The sequence below is a fragment of the Myodes glareolus genome, chromosome 1 (assembly GCF_982192425.1).
Source record: "Myodes glareolus chromosome 1, mMyoGla1.1, whole genome shotgun sequence".
Classification (NCBI taxonomy): Eukaryota; Metazoa; Chordata; class Mammalia; order Rodentia; family Cricetidae; genus Myodes; species Myodes glareolus.
In genome coordinates this window covers 119822554-119844520 of record NC_142026.1, presented here as the reverse complement: position 1 = coordinate 119844520, position 21967 = coordinate 119822554, and the positions used below count along the sequence as shown (strand labels likewise).

Below are 21967 nucleotides of genomic sequence, written 5' to 3'. Positions count from 1 at the left end.
ATACAAGAGATATGCTGATTATTAAATTATCTTGGTAAATCAAAAGAGGAAACTATGAAGGAAGGGGACTCCAAACAGAGTGATGTGGACACTTGGACTTCCACTGAGAGTCAGCAGCCTTTGTAGGCATTGCTGGTCCCTACCCCGATAGCTATTCTTTTTCAATGCATATGTGGATGAACCTCACCAACCCAAACACAGTAATGCTGCATACACTCCATCAAACAGCAAAGAAACAGTGTTTTAGCCGGGCCGTGGTGACACATGCCTTTAATCCCAGCACTCGGGAAGCAGAGGCAGTGGATCTCTGTGAGTTCAAGGCCAGCCTGGTCTACAGAGCTAGTTCCAGAACAGGCTCCAAAGCTAGAGAGAAACCCTGTCTCAAAAAAACAGGAAAAAAAAAAACCCCAGTGTTTTAGAATCTGTTTGAGCCAGTAAAATACAAGCAATTCTTAGCTTTTTAGAATAATGCAATTCCTATATACTGAACCAATTCCAAATACATACATACATACATATATATACATATCACACATATATAACATATATATGCATAACCAGTGGTGGAATTACAAATTTTAAGTATACTGTCTAATAACAACATTTATTTTCCTGTATTGTTAGACGGTTACCACCATTTGGAGCTTTCTGTCCACTCAGCCTTTGCAATCGGTTGCTCTGTACAGGCTGTGATTTCCTGATTTTATCACTGCACTCTGTGGCATGGAATCACAGGGTTTGTACTCTATGTCCCTTCCTTTCTTCACCATGTCTGAAAGATTCACAGCTCACATGGCCACAGGTCTCCATAGGTCACTCCACTCGTGCTCAGTAACATTGGAGTTTATGAGAATAATAAAATCTGTTTATCCATTTACAAGATGATGGGAATTTGAATAGTTTTCAACTTGGGACCATAATATGAACTACGGTGTTATGAAATCCTTGTAAAGTTGTCTTTTGTGAACAGTGTTTTGAGTTCATTTAGCTAATTAATCAGAGATACCATAGTGTGTGTGTGTGTGTGTGTGTGTGTATGTGTGTGTATGTGTGTGTGTGTTTATCATGCAAGAAACAATTCCATTCTTTTCCTTTGATCATACTATTTCATATTTGCACATGCAATATATCAAAGTTGCACTCCTCCCACATCCTCATGAACAAGAGTAACTTTTGGTATTTTTAATCTTAGTCAGTCTTGCAAAAATAAATTAATACTCCCAGCTTTTAAAGCAAGATTATCCCTATTCAAATCAAATTTCTTACACAAAATACTAATTAATAGAATTTGCTTAGGTAAGCAATGTAAATATGCATTGTATGCATATATGTGAAAACAAGCATTACTCTTTTACATGCCTCAATTAATAAGAAAGAACAAAAATTTGCACTGATTTTACATTTTTTATGAAATTAACATTTACTATTGAAAACATAGTTCTGTATTAAAAGAAAGAAATTGTTGAATCTCTAAAAACATGGATTGCTGTCTTGTTTCATTTCTTATTCATTCAATTATTTATAACAGGCTATTGTTTTGAAAATAAGACAATTCATAGTTTTAGATCACCTTTTTTCGCATCATGGTTGATAAGAATAGGGATATTTGTATCTTTAAAGTGTAAATTAAATACGATTATTAAAACCTTTTCAATTTTCTCAGTGGGAAGGTATTACAACCAGTTTTGTGATGATAACTCGTATGTGGTGTCATTCTTAGCAGCTTACTTCCAAACATTTTCAAAAAGCTTGCGAAATATCATGAAATTTACTGTTTGGAAATGTGATACAACATCAATACATATGTTTATAGAAAGATCAAAATATCCAGTTTGTGGGCCTCTCTTAGCCCTGTGTCTAACGTTCACGGTGCCTTCAGCAACAGGGACTTACCTTCCACTTCTGGGGGGCAAACAAGGGCAGAAGCAATCATCTATAACCCTTTGGCAATCTCTTTGACAACTCTGACCATTGACTTAAAAAAAAAAACAATTTTTGGCATGGTGCTTATTTTTGTTAGATGGGCTATGGCTTATGGGAAATTTTTATTTAAAAACATAAATGAACACACACCAACATCCATGAATTATAGGTATATTTAGGTAGAGAGTTAACAGCTGGATTATTTACAACTTTTTCAGACATCGTTAGTGCAGTTTTACCCTTCGTCCTTTATTCAATATGGAGCCTTCCCCTCCCTAATTAGAACCCCTCTGATTTCCCCCATTTTGCCCTCAGATTGCTTGTATTCTCCTCTCTCTTGCCCCCTGCCCCACAATGATTCCGGTTTACTTTCCTAGTTTCTGTAGTTACTCCAGGCTCTGTACTCACAATTGATGGTTTAGAGCTAGTAGCCTCAGATGAGAGAGCACATGCATCATGTGTCTTTCTAGGTCTGCGTCACCTCACTCAATATGATCTTTTCTAGTTCCCCCCATTTGCCTGCAAATTTCATGACTTTATTGTTGTAACAGCTGAATAGTATTTCAGAGGCTATAGCCATGAAGCTTCACTAGTTTGCCTGTCTAAACATCACCTGAATACCAGTAGATAGGCTAACATGAATGGGGGAAGGCTTATGAGGCCTCAACCCTACACAAAGTATGAAAATCAACTACGGGATGCTGAGAGAAGGAGAAATAATCTTCTCCAGAGTAGAGTACAGCAATTGGTTATCAGATATCAAATGGTCAACTTTGAAAATGTATATATATACACAATTAACAGATGGAGAAGGCTGTTATAAATATATATGTGTATATATTAAAGAAAAAGAGATCATGAATTTGAAAGAGAGCAAGAGGACTGGTACACAGAAAAGTTTACATGGAGGAAAAGTAAGGAGGAAATGATGTAATTATATAACAACCTCAAAAAATACTTTTAATTATTTTTTAAAAGATCAGAATATAGCACAGCAAATCAATTCACAGAATTCTTTCTCAACTTACTGGAGAATTTCAATTAGCTACACATCATATTCATTTACTAAATAAACCAAAATGGAATCTTTCCAAAAAACAAAACAAAAAAAATTATGCAGGAGTATTTTTTGGCCCAAACTGACCTAGATCTAGTAATCCTGCTTTAGGTTCTCAAGACTGCTAGTATTACAGAGATGGGTTGTGAAGTCAACTTTTGAGCCTGTGATATCTGGAATATCTAGCCAGAAAGCATAAAATAAAACAGAAATTACTCAATATCACCACTATGAAACCACCTCTGTCTGATTTTGTCAGCACCAGGAGCAGAATAACTCATAGACTGTTTATCATGTTAATTAACGATATTCTCCTGCCTGCAGTTCAAAAGGAACAAAGCTGCTGTCCATTGAGAAGGCCTTTGTGTTTAGAAAAGAACATTGTTACATATTCCCATGTCAAAATCCGCGTTTTACCCTATGATTGCTCAAGTTCAGCGGGGTCTAGGTAGACTTGTGTGAAACAATTATTTCCTCTCATCAGCTTGAATACATCAGCAGACTTCTTGATGCCTGACCTGTAGTTCACACTGGCATACTATCCAACAGTTTTACCTTTAAAATCATGTATTCCTTGAAGGCATATTTTTCTCTTCAACATCATCAGTTATGCTTACCTACAAAGTCTTATTTCTGCGGCTCTTCCTTCTGTTTCTAGAAAACCCTTTTCAAGTCATCTACATTTGCTCTAGCCCATTCCCCCGTCTGGATGTACCTTTCTCCACTGCCACACCCATTCTTGTGATTCACCCTTTCTGTCATCAGTGAAGGTCAACTTGACACTTCGGAGATATAACCCACTCCCAGGCAGCAGTTTTAGTCAGTCATCAGACAGTCGGTCATTTTAATTGGGAAAAAAAATATGTTAGAATGCTCAATGATGGAGGTATACAAATTTTAAATATTTCATCCATAGCCCGTACTGAAAGGTCATTTTATATTACCCCCCTCTGAAAACTTTTCTGAGATGTTTACTGTCATCAACTGATGTCATGTTTACAATTTTAGTAAATCTAATGTCAGCCTACATCCTACTAGTATATCTCCTGTCAGTCTCTCTAAAAGGTTATGATTTAGCTCTGTAGAGCTAGAAAAAGAGTCTTGGAAAGAAGAAAAAAAAGGGGAGAAGATGGGAAAGAAGGAAGGGGGGAAGGTAAGGAAGGTAATCTCAAATATGATGGTATTTTGACACAGCCCCTAGAATTTAAAGTTTATGAATGTAAATATTACCTCTAAAACTTTAATAAGAATGAGGGAAGGAGGAGACTCTGATAAAGTACACCTAACTTTTAGATAAAACTTTTAAGTTTTATCTTGCTAGGAGAAATCCAAAAATCTCAGTAAAGCAGCTTGGAAAGCAACTCAGTTCCGTTTGAACAGGTTTACAGGGCACATTCCCAGCGGTTGAAGCATCTGCATAGTGCTACATTTGCATATGAACACCAACTTAGAATAGAAGAAATGACTTAATGTCCAAAGCATCGTTTCTTCAGACCTTGCTCCAGAAGAAGGGGGCCTTCTCTAATATGCCAGTATTATAATACACATCAGGAAATGAGAAGGAATGAGCATCTAACTACCCACCAGCTGTGATGTCAGGTCTTATAAAAATGAAAATCAAAGAGCCCACTAGATAAAAATCCCATGACCTAGTTTTAGTTGAAATGTTAAGACTTTACTGATATTGAAACAGAAATTTTGTGGTCATGACCTTCTCCTAACCAATAGATTTTCAAGTCACTATTGTCAAGAAATGATGAGATTAGAAGTCTGAGTAGCAAGCTAAAACTTCTGTAGAGCCAGCCAGAGAGCATACACAACCTGACTAGGAGAATTCAAGGGAGTGGAGGTACAATGGGTACATTGTCTCTAAAGGCCTATCCAGTGGTACTCCCTTGATCAGAGAAACCTCGTTTTCCATCTTTAATTTTGTTTGGTATGGTCCCAACTTATCAAAACCATTACTCATCCTCAGCAGAGGCCAGCATCAATGGTGCATGATATACACAATTTATGGACACACAGTTAAGAGATAAGCAAATAAGAGGAAAGGACAAAAGAAACTGAAGATGCACACAATAGCAGGGGATAACGTAGGTTCCTGTTTGAAGTCCTTTTCCTCTTCTGGGTCTGTGTTTTAGATTAACAGTAGACTTTAAAGTTCTAGACAGGAGAACGATCTTCTAAAAGGGGAGCTGCATATATTATGAGCCTTTATCTATTCGTTGCCTTGTCTCAAACCAAGAATAATGTCTAGTGTAATCACACAGTTAATAAAAAGTGCCTGATTATTTAAATGTCTGACTCTTTCTCTTCATTAGTTTCTAGAGCAAATGCCCTCTGTTTTTCTAAACCAGAGGCATGAGTCTTGGAGTAGACTGTGTTAGAGGGTGCACTGTTTTAGATTCACAGTAATTTAATTTTTGTAGAAAAAATTTTAATTATTTTTAAAACAGATAATTTCTAAACCACAAGCTTGGGTGAAATTGATTTGAAAATGACTGCAAATCAAGATATTTTGATGTAAATATTATGCACATATTAAGTTGAACCATCTTCTTAAGAAAAAAAATCCTGGAAGTGATTGAAAATGGCTTTAGAATTCTTTTGATTTTTTTTTTAAGCAAGAAAATTAGCTTCAACCACAAAGTCACTCATTACGTAGCTCCTTTTGTGCTAGTTTATTGCTCCTGGACTGTGTGCTTTAGAAGAAGGTTAAAGCTAGCATGAGCTGTTGACGGGAAAACCCACGTGGCAAGTAAAAGCCTTGTTTTCTTTCCAGGCATTGAACTGCTATAGTTCAACGGGGGCAATGGGTATGGATGTGACTTCATCGCCCACCGTGGGTTGAGTATATTTTCTCACTTAACCACCAACGTTCTTCCGTTAAACTCTGTTTGCTTTTTAAGCCTGGACTGTGTTTTCTCTCCATGTGGTTCCTTTCCATTTGCTCTTTTCCACATTCTTTACTTCCTGAGAGCCATGATATTCCAGCCTTCAATGAGAGCAGTGTCAAAGCAAAGTCTAGAGTTTGTCGAGTTTATTTTGTGCAAGAAAGGTACCTGTCTGGCCATCTCTAGGACTAATTCACCTTACAAATGATACCGTAAAATGGAACAAAAGGACACATTAGAGAAAATTCTTAAATAAAAACAATTATATATCTTCATACAGAAAACACCATCTGCCTAACTCACATACTTTATAGCTGGTGAGTGAGCCAAAGTCGTGCTCAAGACTCCCAACACTAGCTCCTCCCAATGGGAGTTTCCCTCCTGTGCCAAGTGATGACAGGGAATGGGATTGACAGACTGTTTTATTGTCTTGCTAACCAATTGTTAAGAGAGTTGTATGCGACTTGTAGCAGCATCTGTCTGGGTTGAGATTTGCTCGTAAGGATAAATGTCTTCCAAGTGTCTACATTTCACCTAGAGCCATGCCACCCTGAGCATTCCAAATGACCACTTTTCAATATCTAGACCACCTTTTTTATTCCTATCAACTTTACTATTCCAGAGCAACATTTCGGGGTGTGTGTGTGTGTGTGTGTGTGTGTGTGTGTGTGTGTGTGTGTGTGAAAGCATGTATACACACGTGTGCATATGTTGGTAGAAGCCAGAGGTTGCCTAGTGTCTTGCTCAATTATTGTCCATCATACTTTTTGACAAAGTGTCACCAACAAAACCCGGAGCTCACCAGTGTGGATCAACAGAGTAACCAGAAGGCTCCGGGGAATCATCCTCTGCTGCCTCCCCAGCACTGGGATTATGAACAGGCACCTCCATAGTCAGCTTTTCCCTGAGTGCTGGGAATCCAAACTCAAGTCTTCCTGCCCTTGCAGCAAACACTTGACCACAAGCCATCCCCTCATGCTTCATTTTCTTTTAAGTCAATAAGCTTTTTGCTTAAAAATAAATCAGCATTGATACACGCACGCACGCGCGCGCGTGTACACACACACACACACACACACACACACACACACACACACACACACATTTTTTTCCTGATAGGAAAGGCATCCACTTGCATTTGCACCCCCTGCCACACACAAGATATGGCTCAGAGCTTACTATAGGCAGAGAGAGCCATAAAATATTTCTTAAATGTCTGACAAGACAACCATGGCGTGACTTCTCTAGTAGAGATAGTTCTGGGTATGAATTCTTTTTAAAGAATGGCACCTGTGATGAGGTAGGCCTGGCCTTATCAGGGAAGGGGGGGGGTTCTATGTCAATATTCCTTTCTCCACCACACCATCTATCTGGCGTTGGTCTCATTGGAGACTCCATAATACTGGTTATCCACTAGGAACTGACACTATGGTAAGAAAAAAATCACACCCATTGCAGTTTGAAGTTTTTGAAGTAACTGACTTTGCAATCTCTTCTGTAGGGTTTTCTCTTCGATTTCTTCAGATTCCACTTTCTAGGCTTTATTTGTCCAATCACACTGGCTCTTTTCACCTGAGGTGTGGGATGGGAAAATGGTCCTCTTAGTGCTTTGGTCTAAGAGAAAATCAGAGCACCTTGCTAAAACATGTGTGCACTTCAACATATGTATCAGTGCCTGCAAAAGCATTTAGTCACTCTATGTATACACTAAGACTAAATGGCTTAGATTTTTACAGATTCATAAAGATTATTTCTCTGCACATTTTGGATCAAATCTTAAGATATGTACAGTATCAGTTTCCTATAAATGCAGACTTCACTGCAATAGATACTAGATTGCACTCGCTCATTCTGTGATCAGGAAAACGTTAACACTCAAGCAATAACAGAAAGCACACATTTTGCCATTTGCCTGATCATCTGCCTGATAGAACTATGCTTTACACTTAGACAGAAAGTACCCAGCATTTGGGGCCAAATTTACTTTCATAATTACTTCTCCTTTCTGTATATGAGGTTTCTTGGGTGTCAGACACCAACCTGCTGATGTCACTGGTTTTCAGGGGAGGAGTGAGGGACCATCCTCAGTGCTCATGACTGAGTCTATCTGTGTGGAAACTGGCTTTGGGTTGCTTAGGAATTCGTTGGCTTATGGCTGTGTGTTCTGTACCCTACTTGAAGCCATAATTTCTGCCTGCTCTTGTATCATTATTTATCTTTAGAGTCATAGAGTGTCATGCATAAAAAGAAGTCATTATCTGGAGCATTTCTAAGAATCTTCAAGTGAAGAAAGAATAACAGTTAAGTGACTCAGGAGATTAGTCATGGTCTTAAGTTGTCATTCTGACCCATTTTTGTGTGGCTCTTTAAAAAAAAAGTAAAACAACAAAATTCATTAAGTTTTCTTCAAACTGAATAATTATTCATGCTCACTATAAAGTCAAATCTGAGGCAGTGAGATGTCTTCCAGAGTAAAGGCACTTGGTCAAGCCTAGTAACAGGCATTCTACCCCCAAGACCCACACAGTGGAAGGAGAGGGCAGATTCTCACAAGGTAGCCTTTGCTTTCTATTTGTCTTTCTCCTACCACATACAAAAAAGGCTTAATTATCTTTTAATGCACAAGTATATAAATTATCACTGTCTTTTCCCTTCCCCAAGAGAGTACTCATGTTGAAAGCTTGGTGTACTTTGCTTCATGTTTGATTATGTTTATGAAGTCATACAAACATACAGATATAAAATGCTTCAATTCTATAATAGGACCCATTAGAATGTGGGATAATCTCATATTCCTCTATAATATGATTTCTAATTACTCATTATGATCTTAGACAAGCCCTCATTGTAAGCAAATATGCACAGTTTTACTTCATTGTTTTAAAGAACTATGCAGTATTTCATAGTATGAATGTTAAAATTATTCATATAACCATTACCTTGCTGATTAACAATTAGCATTTTCCAATTGTATGTTATTACATTAGCACATTAACACATATATTCACATATGTTTCTTATTTTTTTATAGGACAGACATCTGCATGTAGAAATGGCATCCAAAGATAGCATGTACCTTCTTTAGTTTTATAACATATTTTTCAGTCACTTTTATGGAAGGGTACTAATGATGTTGTTTTCTCAACACCTTCAGTTTTGCTGGATATTGTCAAATAGTTTAAATGTTCATAATCTTGAATATAAAAATTCATTTATTGTTTGAATTTTCATTTATGTGCTACCAGTTATGTCGCAGTTCTTATCAAAGTTACATTCATCACTAGTCAAGAGACAATGAGTTGCTTTTCGTATATTACTTTCAGTAATTACTTTTTCCATGAAAACACATTACTAACCTACCTACTAGGTCTCTTGACATCGTCTTTCTGTTATACACAGTATAGATGTTACGAGAAATAAACTATAAAAGTTTAACATTAATCATCTGAACTGTCACTTTTAACAGTCTAAAAAGATCTGTCAATCATCCACCCTTGCTATTACAATCAAACCAGCGAATTATTTGCAATGAAAAGATTCCAAGAGGAATATATTATTATTAAGAATAATAGAGAAGAATGATAATGGGGATCCTCTGAATTTTGACTTGGGAAGGCATCATCTGATAGAGCAGTGGCTCCCATCCTGTGGACCACAAACCCATTGGTGGGTCCAATGACCCTTTCATAGGGATCACCTAAGACCACTGGAAAATACAGATATTTACATTACAGTTCCTAACAGTAGTAAAATTACAGCTATAAAGTAGCAATGAAATAATTTTATGGTTTAGGGGTAACCACAACATGAGGAACTACATTAAAGTTTTGGAGAATGAGGAAGTATTGTAGAAGCCTGTTTGTTCATTCCTGGCTGCCCCGGCTCAAAATAACCACACAGAAATTGTATTAATTAAACCATTGCTCAGTCTATTAGCTCTAGCTTTTTTATTGGCTAGTTCTTATATATTAATTTAACCCATTTCGATTAATCTATGTACTGCCACATGGCTCTGGCTTACTGGTAAGGTTCCGGCTCATCTGTCCCTGGTGGCGGCTACATGGCATCTCCTTGACTCTGCCTTCTTTCTCCAAGCCTTCAGTTTAGTCCCCACCCCCCAGGCCTGGTTCTCTCCATTCTGCCTGTGCAGGCCCAAGACAGCTTCCTTATTAATCAATATTATTCACAGCATTCAGAGGGGAATCCCACATCAAGGAAGGCTGAGAACCATTGTGAAAGAGGAGCATTTACACAGACAAGAGCATAAAAAGAAGCATGTATATTCTTAGAGAAAACATGGGGACTGAGGAAAAAAGGTGAAGTCAAAGAATAGATGTGTGTCTCAGAAACAGGGAACATTGAGAGAACTTAGGGTAGTGTGGTACCTTGTAGAGGCTGACAAGAAAATAGACCTGGAACTTTGTGGGGGGACTGTAAATCATATATGTGAGATCTGAAAGGTATTCTAAATCTAAGGAGAAGCCATCAGCAATCCCACGAGTGACTCTAGGATCAAGGGCTGAAGATGAGGATTTAGGAAACATTAGCATCAAGCTGCCCTTAAGAGCAACCCCAAACCTGAGATGATCTAGTCATAACCGAAGGCAGGAAAGGCTGGAATGTGCACACAGGGAACATTAGAGTTAAGCACTAGATGTTCTCTTTAAATACGGTGGGAAGCTGACTTCTGCGAAAGGCAAGACTGAAAACTAAGTTTCTCTCAAGCTGTAATCTGAATCATTTTAAGTCTGTGAATTCCTTTTAAGGAACACCACTGCTGAGTTAGTACAAAAGGCAGGAATTTCATATCCAAATGTCTCTAATAACCTCTAAAGTCTATGGGGAGTTCAGGCATTTGTGTGTGAAGTTGTAGCACATTAAGGGAGAGAGAGGTAGAGAAAAGCAAACACAAACCCTCCATGCAAAGAAACTGTATTTGATGCACTCAGGGCACAAGTCAATAGAGATGCTTGATAAAAGAATGGATGCTTGTGGTCCTAGAACAACTTCGAATAAACTTCAGATTGCTTGTCTCAGATGTGGGTACCTCCAAACAGCCGGCACCCTCTAGGCTTTTCCAACCCCAGCCCAGCGCAGCCTGGTTGATTTATTTCAATTTACTTCAAAGTATATGTTTCCTTTCACTTATTCAAGAGACCAAGCTTCAGGAATGTATATACGTCAGTTAAAACGATGACATGTAAAATACAAAAGCCCAATTTGAGGTACGCTGGTTTTCAGAAATGTTGAAAGTTTACAAACGCATGACCTCACAGAAACGAAAGTAAACAGACCTCAACTAATTTTCACCTCATAATTTATCTTACATCATCCAACTGGTTCTTGAAAAACCACTTTGAAGGTTAAGAAATAGTTCAGCACCATACATCACAGAAATTCCATCTCTGTCTTACTTTCAGATCCCTTTAAATGCGCTTTCTTTTGGCAATGACTAAGAAAGAGAAAGACTGACTTTACACAGATATTCTAGCGAACACACACAAGAATGCACCCAAAAATCAGTTCTGTTTTGAAAATTTAAAAAAAATGCCAGGGATTTTCCAAGCAAGTAGATGAAAAGGCTTAAAAACACTTGGTGACTTGGAAAACAGCCTTTATGTACTGAGAAGAAGTTGAGTGTGTTGGTTCATGAGTAAGCAATTTTGGTGAATAATCTACTTCAAAGGTGCCTTAAATATATCATTTATAACAGTATACACAATAACATAAAACTGATAACTCCTGATTAATTTGTAAGTCATACTCACATAAAATTAAATAGCTACTTCCTTAGTGGACAGTTTGGCTCCATTCTAATGGAAAATGTACTACAGTGAATATAACAAGAGAAAACAAAGAGTTAAACAGAGTGAATTTAATAGAAAACAAGGTAAAAATTTCCTTTAAAACATTAGTCACATGGTGTAGTCTAGTTGGTTTACTAATGCAACGATTTGTAGAAAATCATTATTTCAACAACCAGAGAATCCTATTTCAAAGATTAGGAAAAAGTTCAATTATAAGAAAATAAACATTTTAATTATTTTTAAAAACTGCAAATAAAATCAATTTTTTCATATCAGATAAATAAATAAATATATAGCCTAAATAAACTGTGAGCTAAAAAGCATCATTGCAAATTCCCTTATTGAAAATTACAAAGTCCATATTGAAAGCAGCCAATCAACTCAGGATTAGTAAAAATGGCAAAGTTTGCATTTTCCTTAAATGACGATATGAAAACTTGGAAGGGGAAGCAAGTGAAGTATATTTATTCAACAGAAGAAACAGCCAGTGTTTTCTCCCTGTCCATTATGTGGTTAACTCGTCACTCACTGTGGGCTAAATAAGCAAATAAAAGGAGAAGGAAGACAGCTAAGATTAAAAAAAAATAAACTCATCAGGAAACAAAAACAATGATGGCAGTGATAGGGTTCACAGAGAGCAGGGATAAGATGGAGACCAGAGACCAAAGCAAAGCCCAGAAGCACGGAAATGAGGTGGAGGGGAATGGAAAGGAAGAACGTTAAGGTCATTTCAATAAGCTGCACCCTTCCAAAAAGGAGAATGAAATCATTGCTAATCTGGCTCTGAAGAGAGTCTTACCTGAACAGGGGACACACATAACCCATAAAGCAAATGGGAGCAGAAGGGTACTCAGCTTCCACCTCCAACGGCAGCACCTTATCCCCTGTGCATCGACCATCCTGCAATTAATGACAAAAGTCACAGTCAGGGCAGGTACCCTTCAGTTCCAAGCAGGCATTGAATGAAGAAAAACTTTTTAATCTTGTTTTCTAATAAGGAACTTAATATATAAGAGATAGAACCCAGAGCCTCAGGAATGGGAAGCAAATGTCTTGGCCGTGCCCTCAGAAGAGACTTGAATGACAATGAAGACCAAATTATCCCCTTCAAGCAAAAGAGAAAGAAATCCAGGGGCTGGGGAGTTAGTAAAGTTCTTGCTAGGCAAGCCTAGGGAACTGAGTTCAGATCTCCACCACTCATATAAAAAAGTCAACCAGTGCCTGTAACCCCAGTGTTGAAGACACAAAGACAGTAGGACATTGACCTGAAGGACTGACCCACTGAGGGATCTTCAAGGTCAGTTACAGATCCAAACTGTAATAATAATCCACTGTAAAGGTGGATAGTGATGGAGGACACAGGATGCTGACCTCTGGCTTCCACAGGCATCTGCACACACATGTATAAACAAGTACACACATACCCTTATGCACACATACATACATAATAAGTTCATTCATTTTATCTGTTACCTGAACACTTGTCCAGGTCCAAATTTGAATTCTCTATTTAACAACACCTGTGTATTCTGTCTCCTGTCTGTCTCTTGCAAGAGTCAGAATCTGCACCTGTCTAAAAGCTGCCCTTCATGAATCTGTTTTCCTGTCCCTATGTCTGTCTGTATCTATCTATGTGTGTCTGTGTGTGTGTATGTGTGTGAATGTTGTGTCTGTGATTTTGATGTGTCCAAGTATGATTGGTGTATGTCCCTACTGAGCATCATAGGAAGCATCATATGGGGAAGGAATGGGATACTTTATAGAAATCTTAAGCAGAGTTTCAAAATGAATTAAGTCATAGGCTCCAACTGACCGAGACAACACAAACCATTATCAACCAATATCCATTCATAGTGGTTTTTAACTTTTATGCTAGATTTAGGAAGCTGCTTTCAAGTTCTGGAATTTGTGGGTTTCATCAAATGATGTACATGCATTGTTCTGGGCCTGGGCTTGGAGGAATATAATTTAAGGTTTTAGCTATGCATTTGCTTAGATTGTGAAAGCTAATTACAAGGGAAATCCAAGACAAGTAAGGTTAGTTTTACATTGTTCTCTTAAGGCAGGTTAAACAAACAGGCCAAGTTTACAGTAGGATAGCAGTCCTAAATCTTGAGTGACCTCAAGGTATGTAATTAATCCTGGCTATAAGATCCAGCAGAAGTTTCAGTTTCTTGGAATGTAAGAGATATATTCAGAAAAGAGTGTCACCATACACTTGTTTATACCTTTCTTACAAGAATATATACTGTAGGTGATTTCTTAATGAAGATGTGAAAATATTCAAATAATTCTAAAATTAAGGCAGAATTCTTTAAGAAATAAAACTATTTCAACTTTGACTTCTGTAACATCAGCAGATATGTATGTACATATAATAGATAATTATTCTTCCCTGTATTGTTTTAGATCTTTTGTAGGGGGGTTGTTGGTTTAGATCTTAAGAAAATATTTTCATGTGAGAACATTTCTTGTCAAAGGGTAATATTTAAAATAAAATTAAATTTCTCTTCTTTCCCTGAAAGGAAACACTATAGTATTAACTTTCCAGGAAAAAAAATGAACCCATTATATGTAACAATATCTCTCAGTGCTTTAAAATGATTAGTAATCACCGAGTAGTTCAGAAACTGTGAAGAAGTGTTAGCTGCAGGTGAAAACATGCCATCTTTGTGTATCAATGTTTTCATTTTCCATCTTTAAATGACACCAATTTATTGTGTGTTTGTGTGTACCTGTACACATGCGCAAGCAGAGATCAGAGGGCAACTTCAGGGAACTAGTTTTATCTTCTGTCATGTGGGTTCTAGGGATCAAACACTTGGGTCACGAGACTTAGTGTCAAAGGCCTTTACCTGGTTGGATCAGCAACTGACTGCCTGCCTTGATGGATCAGCAGAGTCAGTCATATCTAAACTGAAAGATGTATTTACTAAAAAAAGGTTCCATGCTATCATGGCTCACAACTGATTCTACTGAGTCAGCATCATTAAAAGGGGAAAGCTTGTGGAAGATGCAGCAAGAATAAAAGCCATTTGTTCAAGGGTCCGTAAAAGAACTGATGCTGAGAGGAGGTAGGCAGGCAGGCACAAAAGCAACGGGAATAAATCACCACGGCTTCAAATACCCAAAGAGACACCAAAGTTCCAAGTACTACCAGAGAGTAATTTTACTTCTAGAAGGACAACAAGATACTTTTTAAATCCCTAAAATCTGCTTTTGTGGGTCAAGTGTGCAACACTAAGTGAGAAGTCAAGAAAACTCTCAGGTGAGAGAACATACATGAACAGAGTCCCATACCGGCCTTAAGAATACATTTTGAAACATTTTTTTTTGTAAGTTGTATCAAAGAAAACAAGGATAACAGTAAAAAGAGGTCTGGGTTTGCTGTGTAAGACCTGTGCAATCCCCAAATTGTATTTGACCTGTTGTATCTGAGTGTCATTTATAAAGAACAGCAGGGCACCTGGCCCATAGACCCACTGATGAATATCTTCAAAATAAGACGATGTCTTCAAAAGTCAGAACCTGATATCTCCCAAGCATTCCATAAATACCAGCTGTTATTATAATTACTGTCAAGCCAGGCATGCCAATGTGAGTGTTTATTCTACCCAGTGTATAAGAAAAGGAAGACATTTAAACAATAACAGATAATAGGCCTCATTTTTCTATGCCAACATCCATCAAGGGACCCTAGAGACACCACAAGGATCACCTGAATATACTTATTCATGCTTGCTATGAAAGAACATTTTATGTAGTGCCTGAAGTTCCCATCACAATCTTGTACTTACTCCACATTCTACAAGTTCCAGCTATAGGTAGCTGTACATTTGGAATTTCTAAACTAAGACAAGAATCAGACCTGAAGAGGAATTTTGTTGGTATGCAAAACATGTTTTCAGATATTGTCATCCAATATATTTGAAGCTAAAAGTCTTTACCAATTAAGAGGAACAGGTTGGAGTAAGTAAACACACCAATACTAATTGGTATGGACTCTGGATTGGCAGGGGCTTATGAAGGTTCCTCTGCTGACTGTGTGATTTGAGGGATGAACACTTTGCAGGGGACACTGCCTTGCCTTGTCATTCTTCTGTAAATGAGCTTCTACAGCTCAGAAAGAACTGTTACCTCTAGCTCAGTCAGCAGGGGCTTCCACAAACTATGTAGTCTGTCACAGAGAAAGGGTACCTATTTTGAAGAACGGGCCTGTTTCCTATTGACGTTGCAAGAATGGGGTGTTTCCCATTCATACTGGGGATGAATCGGCTGTGCTTCTAAAACAAAAGAACAATTACATCCAAACGATGATGTCTAACTTATGAATTTCGCAGAAGAAGCTGAGGTTCAACAAAATGAAAAAGAACAAACAGAGCTGACTACCAGCCTTTCTAAGAGTTCTGTCACCCTTTTAGCTTTTTACTCTATGTGTCATAGGGAGAGTCTCCTCCATCAATACATGAGCAATGTTCCCTCTCTTAAATTCATACATTCTCTCAAATAGAAGCACATTCCTTAGCCTACATGTCAAGCACCGTTGATTTTCCATGCAAATTCTCCTTTATTATAAAAGGCTCTCACATGTAGGGACTCTACAGCTGATCCTTGAGCTGTTTTTACCAAAGCTGCTTGCAATCCTATCAAGCAATAGCTGCAAATGAAGACCAGCGCTTGACACATTCCAGGACTCAAGGCTCCATCACTTTAGATACAGAAAGGAGCCAGGACAGAGAAAACACTTGTAACATAACATAAACCATGTGACAAGCCAACTTTCATCTACTTTACTGTTTACTGAAGAACAGAAACAAATAAATTTAGAACAGGGAAAGGAAAGCACTATGGTTCTTCTCAGGGGATCAGTTAGCAAAGACACATCCCTGAAATTTAAACAACTTTCTCAGAAGAATGGAAAATCCCAAGCAGGGTTACTAAGGTTCTAAACAGGAACTTCAACTCGGAACAGGCTTTATTGTGGTCTCAGAGTTTGACCAACAACAGAAACATTTTTTTTTCAAGATTTACTTTTATTTTTATTTATGTGTCTCTGTCTTTGTGTGTACATGCCAGGTGCACATGGGCACCCATGGAGGTCAGAAGAGGGTATGTGTTGGATGCCTTGGAACTGGGGTTACAGGTGGCTGTGAGCCACATGATGTGGATGATGGGCTTGGACTCTGGTTCTCTGGAAGAGCAGCAAGTGCTCTTAACCATGGAGTCATCTCTCTAGCCCAAGAAACACGTTTTAAAGGAACATAGAGTCATAGTCTTGTATAATTTGAAGAAAATCCTTTTCATTCTGCAGATAAACCTGTTATCCCTCAGGTAAGAAAATTAGAGATTAAACTACCTGCCCAGCTTTCAGAATCAGTAGTAAGATCCAAACCCTTTGTGTCCTCTGGCTTCCACTTCTCCTAGTGAGGACCAGTTTACCTCTGCTGCAACCCTACACCAAAACAACAGGCTACAAAATACAATACGCTTGAGCCCCATTTCCGAAAGTTTTCGAGAACAGATACATTTCACAGGAATAATTTCAGCTAGATGCATAAGCACTAACAGACATGACTTTAAACTGAGCAAAAGATTTTCAAAATCTACCATTTACTGCTATTTCCAGTGGTTCACTCAAAGACACAATTTTATGTGAAGCTAATGAAGACATTTTGAAATTAATAGTGAAATTAGAAGGATATTAGTTCTACTAATATCAATAGTCAGAATTAAATTCGTTGGCTGTATTCCTACTATGTATCTATGGCAATCTTTTCATAAAAAAGTTAAAAAGGTTTGAAAGTGGCAGAGAACACCTTGAGATCTAGCAGGATAAAATGAACAGTGATTTAGCATATTTGAGCCTGCTCATGACAACGTTTCTTCTTTCAGTGAAAGGTCATATTCCCGAGACTAAGCAATGTGAAAAAAGAAAAAAGTGTGCTATTCTATTACTGAACTCAGACCCTTTCATTAGGTTGGCTTCCCCCTCTACAAAAATCTCACTTACTCTTCAGGTCTTCACAAAGCTTGTCTCATTTGAACAAGAATATGCATGACTGACTCATAGCCTAAGCCAACTTGAGAACTTAGACAAATGTATCCTACACACACACACACACACACACACACACACACAGAGAGAGAGAGAGAGAGAGAGAGAGAGAGAGGTACATACAGGCACAAACACAAGTGCATGCACAAATAGTCACTAGATAAACTGGCAGAGAGAGAGAGAGGGAGAGAGAGAGAGAGCACTGTAATTTACCAACATCCTATTTTTATTCTGCTCTATAGTTGTATAAAATGTTCTTAATGAAAACTTAGTCAAAAGATATATGTGATATTGTTGTATTAAATTGTTTACAATGGTAGCTGAATCTGCATTTATCTTAAAATTTTTCAATGAAAAGTGAACCTCTAAGCCTTGATACAGGCTAAGTTTCAGAAGATTCTAGAAAGACAGACTTGTAGGGGCGGGGTCCATAGGGAAGGATCAAACAAATAAAGCTAGTGTTTATAATATATGATTCTTGGAAAAGGATATTTAGTTGCTCTTTGCATTTTTAAAGATTTACTTTATATTTTATATACGTGTATGTATGTGTTTATGTGTAAGCACCTGTGTGTAGATGCCTTTGGAGGCCAGAAGAGGGTGCTGGACTCTAGAGCTGCAGTTATAGGTGATTATGAGCTGCTCATCTGACTGAGGACTAGGAACTGAACTCCTGACCTCTCAATAGCAGTAAGGTTCCTTAGGGCTGGGCCATCTCTCCAGCCTCTTTTGTATTTTCTGTTTTATACTTTGAAACTTCTTGTAGGCTTATAATTATTTTAAAAAAAACTTAAATTACTCCCAGTATGCACTGGGGCAAGTTCGCGCTGTCACCCCTGCTGGTGAGTGGCATTGCTTTGATCTCTGTCAGCTGACAGAAGTGTCTCTCTTGGATTTCCTTTATTTGGATTGGCAGAACTAAGTCATATACATACTTTTCTATTACAGTATAAATATTTTTCTTTCTGATTGTGTTTTTAACCAATTTTATCATAAACATGTAAGCTTTCATTATATCTGCCATCTTTTAAATAATCTAGAAAGACATTCCTAAGAATTTCCCTCTGAGTAAAAGGGAGGTAAGATGATTCCAGGTTGCCCCATTCGTTAACTTGGAATTCTTCATTTGAGTTCATGCATCCTTTTAACATTATCATTTTTACCAAGCAGCGTGCTTCATGATGTCAAGTAGCATGGATGAGGTAATGATGTCATCCAAGGAGGCATAAACATGGAAATATACGTCTGGTCACAAACACTACACACACTTTCTATTTAGTCTGAGTCCTAGATAGTCTCTAGAAACTTCTGCTTCTTTCATCAGAAATGTAAATTCTATATGACATGTGGACAGTTAGAAGCATGACTGTGTCTGAAGACACTATCATCAGTTTATTTTCTAATATATAAATGAAATTTCTCTCAAATCATTATTTCCAGAAATCAGAGTGACACTTCAGTCAGACAGTAACAACCATGAACTTTTAATATTTCCCATAAGCAGACAATAGCCTCATTCACCACTCACATTGGACAGGCACAATGACATGTAACATATAAGCCATAAATGGAACAGTAGCTTCATGCACTGTGAGATCAAGAAAAGCCAGCCTTGCAAAATCTACTGAATTTCTCGGAGCATGCAAAACATGCAGTTGTTGCAACTCCTATAAGTATTCATAAAGTCTATAATTTCAAAATCTGAGCGTAGCAATATATAAATTTGTTCTCCACAAGGAAGATGTGACCAAGACTTTCAAGAAGCCTGTGTATTTTTATTTACTGCAATTACAATTTGAAAATATAGTTTAGTTTACCATTTCAATATTTTCAACAAAATAACAGAAATATTTACTTTGGGCAGATTGCCCCTATCTCCATGTTTTCTAACTTGCCCATCAGCCAAAAAGGGTTAAAATATCTCAAACCATTACCTAGAAAATATGTATAATGCTCTTGAAAGACACAGAAAAAATTCCATCAAATGAATTTGGTAAAGAAATTTAAATCAAACTTAAAAGCTTAGATAACTGCTTATTCATGATTCTACCCTGAGAAGTCATAAATTTAATCACACCAAATTCAAATGGATTAAATAATTTAATTGCATTATCAAGAAAAATTTACATTACCTGTTGATGTGTTTCACAACTTTTAGGTAATCGCATTCGCGTGCAGTCGCGCGCATGCGTGTGTGTGTGTGTGTGTGTGTGTGTGTGTGTGTGTGTGTGAGAGAGAGAGAGAGAGAGAGAGAGAGAGAGAGCACACGCGCGTGTGTACGCTAACGCGCATGTGCGTGCATTCCTTACGTGGCCCTGTGTGTGTGTGTGTGTGTGTGTGTGTGTGTGTGTTGCTTTTAATTCCATGAACTCTAGATATCCAGGGAGGCATTTGATATCCAAGGAGGCTGAAAGAAAACTGCCTAAATATCTCCTGTGAAGAACGGGTGTGTTTTCAGGAAAACTGAAGCTGGAAACCAACTTAACAGTCGTTCCAAACCTGTTGCCTGCGTAGGGGAACGAGTCTTATGGTAGATGGTTGGCTGTATCCCAAAAGACATGCTTACAAGGTATCCATTTGCCTCTTCCACTGCCATAAGCAACACTGTAAAACTCACAGGTGTGGCATTTCTTCACAAATAAGTGGTATTTATTACAGGGCACAGGGCCAAGATCAGAGCTGCAGCGTGGAGGGTGAAGCTGGCCTGCTCTGTTGCATCGCCCACCTTTTAATGTGTTTGGGGTTGCTGAGTGGGACAGAGCAACGGAGGGGGAAAAAAGACCCAAGACCCTGGCTGGATGCTAACCTGGAAAAGGAAATAGAAGTGGAAATAAGTAAGGATGGAGTAGTGGAACGAGGGAAGTATCCATTTCTGTAACTCCTGAACAAGTTAGTGGAAGTGGGTAAAAAGTCTGTCAGGTGTCTGCTCAAAAATAAATAAGACGGCAGAGGGTAAAATTACACACCATGAGAAAAAAATAACCGCTAAGTTGGCCGCAAAGATAAGTGTGGCCCTTGTGAGACCCATTGTCAAGTTTGAAAGGTCAGGTAGTGCGCTTGGCCGCTCTTTCCTCGGGTGCCTCGGGGCACTTCACAGCTTGGGTGGCAATTCCATCCAAGCAAAAACCTTGTATAGCTTTTTCTGACCATCTCCCCCTCTCCCCCATGCCTTCTAATTGTAATTCTACAGGAAGCCCCTATCACGTTCTTTAATTACTTTTTTTCATCTACGAAGTACATTGAGAAAATTTTTCTGAGATTTCTAAAGAAAAAGACATAGGGCTGGAGAGGTTGCAATGAGGAAAAAGTTATTTAAATATCTTAGAGATCTAAGAACGACCGCTACAAGCAAAGGTAACAGCGCAAAGCCAACATCTGCCCCGCTCAGCAGTACCTTCCCAGGCCCCAGGTGTTGATCCAGGGAGCGCTGGCTCCATAGAGCCAGGGCTGTGCAAGCAGCTGCCCCGTCGGTTAGTCCTTGTTTAATTTGAATCAAAACCACGTTCTCCCCATACTTGAAGCTCTGCCCTTCTGCTGCTGCTTTACAAGGCCTCCAAGTGAAGAGTAAAATTTACCTCTCTTTAGGGGAGAAAGGGAGAAACCAAGCAAACCGCGCACACACACGCCTCAGCTGCGTTTGCTAATACCCGGTCCCTGGTGCCTGGAGGAGCACCCTGAAGCTTCAGTTCCCGCAGTTGGAACCTTTCAAGGAACCGCTGAGCTGAGGGTAGAAGGGGGACATAGACGGAGGTGCGAAGGGGTCCGAGCTGGGAAGCGACTTACATGCTGGCATTACTGCGCAGAGGTCCCCAGAGGCTACACGCTCATCCTCCTCCTTCACCTCTCTGCTCTCTACTGCCTGCGAGCTCCACCGAAGTGGGGACCCGGACGGCCGGGACCGCGCCCCGCAGGACCCTTCGTCACGCCCTTTCTGGAGAGTTCATAGGGTTTCCCGGCAGCTGCTCCTCGCCTGCGCGCGGGGCGGCGCAAGGTGGACCCCGGGCGCGCGCGGCGGAGTTCAAGAGCGCGGGTCCCGCGCGTAGGGGCGCGGCCGACGGCGGCAGGTTCCGCCCGGCGCACAACTTTCCCAATACTTGGGGCCAAGGGCTCCGAGGAGTCGAGCCGGAGTCGAGCCGGGTGGATGGCGGTTCAAGCCTGCGGGGCTGGAACGGTGCGACCCGCAGGGTCCAGAGCCTGTGACGAGGCGCTGGTCAGCCTCGGTTTACCCCGG

The 21967-nt window shown here is 39.0% G+C and overlaps 1 protein-coding gene across 4 annotated transcripts in view; it reads right to left on the bottom strand.

The window, feature by feature from the left end:
* Adgrg6 (adhesion G protein-coupled receptor G6) overlaps positions 1-21735 on the bottom strand; it is a 131158-nt gene extending 109423 nt beyond the window's left edge. For 2 of the 4 annotated variants that reach the window (XM_048424969.3, XM_048424971.3), the window contains exons 1-2: positions 21520-21734; positions 12481-12581 (exon numbers count right to left, since the gene is read on the bottom strand). In XM_048424969.3, coding sequence (XP_048280926.3) covers positions 12481-12581; positions 21520-21521 — 103 coding nt within the window. In that variant the 5' untranslated portion in view covers positions 21522-21734. Of the gene's footprint in view, positions 1-12480; positions 12582-21519 lie in introns of all 4 variants that reach the window. The other 2 variants (XM_048424972.3, XM_048424970.3) reach the window with 2 other exon arrangements.
* Positions 21736-21967: the final 232 nt, after the last annotated feature.